This window comes from Hibiscus syriacus, unplaced genomic scaffold (assembly GCF_006381635.1).
Source record: "Hibiscus syriacus cultivar Baekdansim isolate YM2019G1 unplaced genomic scaffold, ASM638163v2 tig00110548_pilon, whole genome shotgun sequence".
In the NCBI taxonomy this organism is placed as follows: Eukaryota; Viridiplantae; Streptophyta; class Magnoliopsida; order Malvales; family Malvaceae; genus Hibiscus; species Hibiscus syriacus.
Genome location: NW_024062775.1, coordinates 2,153,888 through 2,162,251, shown reverse-complemented (window position 1 = coordinate 2,162,251; position 8,364 = coordinate 2,153,888). Strand labels below are relative to the sequence as shown.

Here is an 8,364-nt window from a genome sequence, read left to right as displayed (position 1 = left end):
ATATATAAGATAAAATTATATATATTTTTGGGTTGAGTATTTTTCACCCTAAACCCGAACTCGACCCGACTGAAATATCACACTTAAAAAAACCGACCCGACCCGACCAAAATAAAATTTCACCCGACTCGACCCAACCCAAATATATGAATTAGAAACCCGACCCGACCCGAAATAATAAAAAAATATTTTTATTCAATATATGAATAAGTTACAAAAGATTGATGAGGGTAGTATGGTCAAATTTCAATTCCCTCCAACAAGGGAATTGAATTCCATCATAGAATGGATGAAATTCACTTTCCCTCATTTGATGGAAAGTTAAAGCCATGAGGGATTCCAATTCCAAAACTTGAACCAAACATAGGAAAGTGGTAAAATTAGATTCCAATTCCCCCTAATTCCAAGGGATTCGTGCCAACCAAACGCCACCTAACCCTTTGGCTATAATGGTGCACGTGAATGGGTTGTTCACATCTCTCATATTTTATCAATCACATTTTGTGTAGGTTATTAATTATTGATTCTTATTGCCTATTTTCTAATTACCATATATTTGTCTCCATATTTCTTTATATTTGCATGTGATTGATTCTTTGGCTTTGTTTTCCATACATATTTAAGCATTTGGTGTATTCATGTATTATAATTATTGCATGTAAATTTGATTGGGTTCGTTTCCTTTGTTTATCATATATTTAATAATTATTTTTGTAATTTTCTTAAATATGCTTTATATATTGTGCATATGTACTAACATATTGTCTACATACTTTGTTGAATGTTTTTTATCATCATATTATTATACTTGAACACAAATTTTTGCTCGTTCTTTTTATTGGTTTATATTTAGATAAAGCAAGACAACGTTATTTTAGGGGAACTCATATAAATCCCTCTTTTTATTATTTCCTTTCAATTATTCAGTTTTTCATTTCATTAGATTTATTCATCATCAAGTTTTTTCAATCATTATTTCATTTCAAACTAGATATAATCTCTCATTAAACTAGATATGTATGTAAATATATTTTATTTGTACATATAACTTTAGGGTTCATTTTAAATAATTCGTATGAGACCCTCATAATCATGACTTGACTCGATTCGAAATAATTTGACTAAGGATAATATCTGTTCATTTTAAGATTGTTTTGAGGTGACTGTCTTAACGTATAAGAAAGTTGTTGTTGACAATTTTAAAATGAAAGTGTATCTCATCAAATGAAACCCATAAAATAAATTACACTTAAAATTTGAGATTGATAAAAAAGATTATGTTCTTTTAATTAAATTCACCGAGAAAAGACTGTTAGATCAAATCTAAGGTATCGTCTCGATGTATTTAAATAATTGAACATCCTTATTCTCATTAAAGGTTGATAAAATAATTAATTAATCAAAATTTTTTATATATATGTATTTTATTTTCGTGTGTTTTAATCGGATCTCAAAATAAATAGCATTCAAATTAATAATGAATTTTAGAAAGAAAATAGTAATATTTATTTATTTCGATTGAAGTAGAAATTGATTGTTTTAAGGTATGAGATGTCGTTTCTTCTCGATAGGAAATAATTAAATATTATTGTGTTTCATCCTAAAATCCAAAAAAGTATTATTTGAGGGGATCTTAAATTAAATTAAACTCAAATTCGTAAATTTCATTGAGAAGACAACTAATTAATCAGCTAGATACTGATTTATTTCGTTGTGGGGGTGATAATCCATCCCCAGACGTAACCGACTCCCGAACTCAAATTTTTGGTAACGCATACCGTAAATTTGTTGGTTTAATTAAAATTAATATTTTTATTAAAATGACAAATACGTTTTTAACTCACGATCACACACAAATCAATGATTGATGGTGACTCCTTAAACCATGTTTTATTATTAAAAGGTTGCCAAATTATTTGAGACAACATCTTTTAAAAATCACATTTAAAAAATAAATTTAGTTTCTTTAAATCCCATGGTGCAAAGGAAAGGAATCAAAGAGAACCATATAGAATCTCACATGCATCTCAATTATTACTTGGTTGATTTAAATAAAAGAGCAACAGTGTTTTGGTAAGGAGCAGGCATATGTCAGGAAAAAATGGTGATAATATTTGATGCTGAAAATGGAAACTGCAAACAGCCTTATCTTCCATGACCCAATCATTTTTATTGTTATCATCTTGCCTCCGATACCCTAAGCTACAAAGAGAAAAAAATATGTAAAATGGTCCTTGTGCTATATATTATGATATTTCTCTCTATATATAATATATTCTTTATAACTAATATTCGACGCACATGTTTTAGGATATATGTATTATTAAATTTGTGTTATTAATTCATATCTGCTAAATCTTAAATAGTAAAAAATTGAATATGTTTAACACTGTCAAAGTTAAAATTCATTTTATTTTTCTTGAAGGAACTTAAAATTTGTTAGAATTTGTGACTTGAATTCCATTTGATCCTATCTTTATAGTGCAGATCTTGTTATACATTCAGTTTGTACACGATTATTTTTGTATTAAATTTTTTATTAAAAGTAAAAAATTATATTTAACAGTACTCTTTATAATCTAAGACTTCTTTCTCATTAAATAAATAACTATATAAATAGATAAGATGAATTAGAGTTATTGATTAAACTTAGCATGCTGAACAATCATTGCGGCTGCAAACCTCTTGTAATTTTAATATTATTGAAAATTTCACTCAGCCGCCCATGAGCTTTCCCTTTTAGAATTTTTTCACGTAAATACGTGTCTTATTTTTATTGTGCAATTGTTTGTTTGTTGTTATCCTTCGTATACCTTGTAACAAATCGATGTTAAAGCGATTAGGTTGCTTGATTCAATCAGGATAATGGCAGATTATATATATATATATATCGTTATTAGATTATAATATCATATTTTTGTTGTGACAAATAAAATTATAAGTAATTTTTGAGCAAATAGATTTGAACAATGCCCTATTAAATTTTGATAAGATTTATTCGTCTTGGACATAAGGAACAACAGCATAAACATGAAAGATCTCTATCTCAAATTCATGTGCATCTATCAAATCAAATATTGATTGTTATGCGCTGTGATTAAGTTAGAGTGACAAAACATTAACTATCAAGTTGCATCTGAAGTAACAGTTCTATTTTCGTCGGTTAACGGAAGGTTTGTCTTTGGTAAATCATTTAGTTGCTTTAACGAAATTGTCTCAAATTTAAAGATTATGTGGGTTGAGTATGACAAAATAGATTTAGGGTTAATTCTACTTCTTTTGTGAGTTTATTTTTTATTTCAACTTTTAGAGATATTAGAACATCCTTGAGTTTTAAATTAATCTTTCTTTAAGTCCAAAGATCAGAAAATTATTTGAACGATTAATGTTTTAATTTTAAAGATCAGAAAAATATGAGTAAGAATACCATGATTGAATCAAGCATTGGAGGGTTTCATGTTGAACAAAACATTAATAAATTGAAGTGTGATTTTGAGAAGCAGAAGAGAGTTTACTTCTCCATTGAGGTTCATTAGGGTTTGTTTAAATATTTATGTCTTATTTTTGCAAGCGGAAGAAATAGATGTCATTGATTTTTAGAATCATGTACTGAGTGATGTTATTACTCATGATGATATTACAAAGAGTAAAAAATAACACTTATGATAATATTGTTGATATGACGGTTAAATTAAAAAAAATGAGTATTGATTGGACTTGATTGGTGTACATTGTTGAAGAGTACTCTTAAGGAGATATATGTTTTATCAAATTGTCCTTAAGATAGATTTTCTTTTTTAACAAATGAAAATTCATAGAAAATATTTTTTTTATTATTTCTAGTTTATATATTTTAAATAAAATTTATACACAAATAACTTAATATATTTTTTATTATATTTAATTTTTTGTTTCTTTGAAAATATTAAAATATATTTACACCGGTGTAAATACGTGTTTGTTTTTAGGTTGAGAGATGTACATACTTACCTAGTGTAAAAATAAGTAATTGCTACACTTTTTTATTTATGCTACATGTATGAGTTGGAAAACAAAATATCATATGACAAAATTAATAAAAAAAATATTAAAAAATATAATATGAAAACTTTTTATGAAAATTAATCCTAAATAATACATGTAATAAAATATATACAAAAAAAATTATATATTAGGGTATCAAACAATTAAGTATATGTATCCAAATCTCATTCTTTAAAGTCAAATTGGTTAAATGGGATGGCTTTGAATCTGCGCTGGATTGCTTGCAGGTTCTGAGGTTCATAGGCTTTCAGTTTGATTAACAAAAAATTACATAAACAGAAATGTTGGCTTAAAATAATGCCAATTATAGAGGACTTCAACTTTCCAAAGCACTGGTCAAATGCAAAATAGTTGTGCCATAATGTAAGATCAATAATGGAGGAATATAAAACGTAGCTAAATTATATATATATATACTGTCAGAAGATGATTCCCTTTTCTCGGTTCCTCATAAATGACACAAAACAGACGTGAAAATTTTCTATTGAGACCACTGCTTTTTTCTGCTTAAAAATAGTTGTTATGGTGTGATTTTGATAATATTGGTTGTCTGCAACTGCCATCGAAAAAGTGGTATGAGAGTTTTCTGGAGAACATATCCGAATCCATTCTATATTTCACTCCAATTTTTTTTTATAAAAAAAACCCTGGAATATTCTCCCTACCTTCTCCTTTTGAAAAAGCTGATGCAAGAAGAGATTCTCGGAAAGGAAATTATGAGAGAACCCTTCTTTCGCAGGTGGAACCCCATGCATTTTAGTATGAATCTAAAGGGAAGAAGAAGATTCACAATCAATTATATACACACAGCATCGATTCAGAATCAACTTTCAAGAAACAATGTCTTCCTCAACCTCAAAGGATGCAACCCTGATCTTGGCTGTTTTAGTTAAGTCTGTTTTCTTATTGAGGAGAGAGATTTTCCGTTTCTCAGACAAATGACGGGTTCGAATCTACCGTCAAAATGAATTAAGTTTTTTTTTTTTTTTTGCAATCCAGTTCATAAATTTAGTTAAAGAATTGCAGATGCTCGAGATTTATCGGATGTCGTATGTTGAGGGTCAGACAGAGTGCATGAGCCATTAGAGTTAACACGACAAGGTGTCAAAGCTACAGGTCCTTTACCCCTGTAATTAGGAAGTTACAAGATGTACAAGGCTTTCAAGCCAAAAATCAAGACAGGTTTCGTTTTCTTTTTGTTCCTTCTTGTTCATCTTTCCTTAATTATCTTGAACAAGAATTTACTACATAATCTAATCATCACCCTTTTAGATTTCTTCTTAGGCTAGTGGACAAGTATTTTTCCCCGTCTCTACTTGTCTTTACATTCTGGATTGTGCTCGTAAAGATAACTGTTTCCATTCAACCAAGCGCCGTAAAAAATTCATCACCTGCCAAAAAAAATAAACAAATTTAATACTTCTGTCATGATGTTACAATTATTTTACTGTCCAATATTTATGTCTGCAACGTAATAAATGCGATCTCTTTTTGGGAACCTACCTCGTCGGGTTCTTGTAACGAATAAGATGCACTTGTTTCCTTAGGAAACTTGGAGACTAGAATGCCAAAACCTTGTCCTCTGTCTCTCAATATCTAAACACCAATGAAATTCGAAGTATTAGCAGGATCCACTTGTTTATAAATTAAAGAGATGCCTCGGCTTTGGTTTTGAGCATTGGATACCTTAAATGCATCTTCATCCGTGCGATCATCTCCAATGTAGACCGGAAAAACGTCGGTACAGTTAGCGAATCCTATGGAGAAACACATTTTATAATAATGGCTAGTGATCAGGGAATATCATGCCATGATTTTGCTAGCATTAACAAATTTAACTGAAATAAAGTAATCAAGTGGTGGAGATGGCTGCTGTTTAAACACTTTATGGGTTATATAAGATATAATATATATACACTTGCAGACATGAAGTGTACATGTTCAAGAATCAAACATGTAATAAAGAAGTAGTAAATCTTACCAAGAGATTCTAACAAGAATTCAAGGGCTTTCCCTTTGTTCCATATAATCGTAGGACGGATTTCCAGAACCTTTCTGCCTTGAGTTAACCGGAGTTTGGGGTATTCCTTTAATACTGATCTAACCTTCTGTGCCAGTTCACCCCATTTCTGTATTTTTTTATAAAGAAAATCCTATGTAAACACAGTGGTTTCTGATAATGAGATGATAATGGTAACTGATATTCGGCGTTTACCTTTTCATCTACGCATCGGAAGTGTACCGAAACACAAAACTTGTTGTTCTCGACCTTAGCTCCGGTAGTAGATTTTGTAGTATCAACCAATTGTTTGTAAACCTCATCTATCATGGGAAGGAATTCACTAGCTGGTTGGAAAAGAACAGATTCACTAACCTGAAGTGTTAAAACCACAGAGTTTTTAGTTTACTTCTTTTTCGTAGTAACTAAAACGAGAGTTAATTGGGTTATGTGATCGAATATCGATATATGTAATTCTTTTTCTTATCCTCTCGTAAAAGGGAACAAAGATTACTATTGCGGCTCACTTACTTTGTTAGATTTGGAACGTTTCTCTGGCCCTTTAATGTCCATGCCATGACTTCCAGCATAGTACAGCTCATCTAACTTGACAAATTTATACACCTATAATTTGCAAAACAAGGAAACAATTATGTATTGCAAAACAAAAAGAAGACAAATAAATTAAAAGGGTGATTGTGAAAAAAAAAAACATTTGAAGGCACGAAAATGTACCTTGTCTCTACATCTGCCACTCACAATAGCAGTGGGAAAACACTTGGCAAGCTTTCTCACAGTCTTTCTCATCTGGTTCATTACACAAACATGAACAGTTTGTTAAGAGTAAAGCACTCTGTCTGTCTGTATGTTTCATATAAACAAATAGCTTACCTTCTTGGACATGAAAGCTCGATCCGGATCCTCGACGATAGGCGAAAGAGTTCCGTCGTAATCAAGAAACATTACGATTTTTTTCCCTTTGGACGCATCGATTATCTGCTCAAACATGTCAAGGGCAGATGGATGGTGTAGCTGAAAATTTTCATCAACCATAAGAGAGAGCTCAGAGTCTTTTTATATGTTGTTAATAATATCAAAGACGGCAGTCGGATAAGCTGAAGGCTTACATTCCAGGAACCTTGGTCATCAGAAAGGGAAGGTGTAGATTTGATATGAGTAGGAGAAGAGGCTCTCATGGAATCAACCCATGCATTAACTCTTGCCCCCGCACTGATTTCAAGGTTTTGCAGCAGCTTCTTCCTTGAAATGGAGATGTATCCATGAGGTGCAGGCGGCTTCTGTACCGATACGGTCACGGTGATTGCCATGTTGAGATCAGTTATCACATTTTGAGCGGCGGCCATAGTCTTTGTTTTTTCTTCAAAGAAACTCACTACAGAAAGGGAAAAAAAACAATACTTTTTTAGTATAGTTCCAAGTAAAGAGTTAAAGAGCACAGCTTCAGAGAGTATGCCCCCCTCCAAAAAAATAAAAACATAACATACCCATTTGGGTAAATTAAGGTAGTTAAAAGAAGAGGTTGAATTGAAGCAGTGTTGGGTATGTTAAGTTAAAGTTGCAAACTTGGAACAGAGTACTCTGTTTCGTTTCTGAGGAAAAGCCGAAGATTTTTAAAAATATGAAAACAGACCGAGAGACTTGAAATGACCATGAGAAATTCAGTCTGGGAGGAAGGAGATTGAAGAGAGGATGTATGCGAGGTAGGGAGAGACAAGCAGGGGTGGGAGCATTGTAGCCCCGTTTTATAGCCAAGCCCAAACCCCTCCCCCTCCCCCTCCGAATATATGGGACCCACTAGACCCTGTGGGTCCCACCATCCCTCCCACAGTGTCCTCTTTCTATTTTTATTTTCTGGAGGATCCTTCCCAAGGTCCCCACTACTTTTTGAGAGGCCTAAACCAATGGTAACGATACTGTGTTTTACAGAATAACAATAGTATTAGATATTTCTAATAATAAATTAGCTAGAAAATTAATAATCATAATGTTATTTTTTAATGGCGGAAAATTTTGGTTCATTTTAATAATGTTCTCATTAACCTAGTAACGAAATTGTTAGTAAAAATAACCAATTTATAAATGCAATAATAAGGATTGTGATAAACTAAAGTATTCAAACTAAAATCTTAATTTAAGCCTGAAAACTATAGTTTTACCGTTTTTTATGAAGAAACTTTGCAATTGGCATATGTAATTACCGTCGTCTTTAAGGCAGTGACAGTGCTGTGGGAAGTGTGAAGTAATAAGTGGAGCCAAGGCTGCTTGCAGTTATGCCACGTGACAGACGCTCCTTTGTTCGA

At 31.6% G+C, this 8,364-nt stretch overlaps 1 protein-coding gene across 1 annotated transcript; it reads right to left on the bottom strand.

The window, feature by feature from the left end:
• Positions 1-5,243: 5,243 nt before the first annotated feature.
• On the bottom strand, positions 5,244-7,758 carry LOC120130458 (probable trehalose-phosphate phosphatase J). The gene is made up of 10 exons (XM_039147688.1): positions 7,549-7,758; positions 7,171-7,436; positions 6,935-7,075; positions 6,779-6,850; positions 6,575-6,667; positions 6,260-6,418; positions 6,026-6,173; positions 5,731-5,801; positions 5,548-5,640; positions 5,244-5,435 (listed from the first exon to the last, which is right to left on the bottom strand). The coding sequence occupies exons 1-10, from the start codon at positions 7,550-7,552 to the stop codon at positions 5,367-5,369; spliced, it is 1,116 nt and encodes a 371-aa protein (XP_039003619.1). The 5' UTR covers positions 7,553-7,758; the 3' UTR covers positions 5,244-5,366.
• Between the last annotated feature and the right edge of the window lie 606 nt (positions 7,759-8,364).

What these genes read in the sequence shown, in the direction of transcription:
- LOC120130458 (XM_039147688.1), bottom strand. An exon ending in TCCGATGCGTAGATGAAAAG is followed by an intron (nt 6,174 to 6,259) that starts GTAAACGCCGAA and finishes AAAAAAATACAG; the next exon opens with AAATGGGGTGAACTGGCACA. An exon ending in ATTCTTGTTAGAATCTCTTG is followed by an intron (nt 5,802 to 6,025) that starts GTAAGATTTACT and finishes GTTTCTCCATAG; the next exon opens with GATTCGCTAACTGTACCGAC.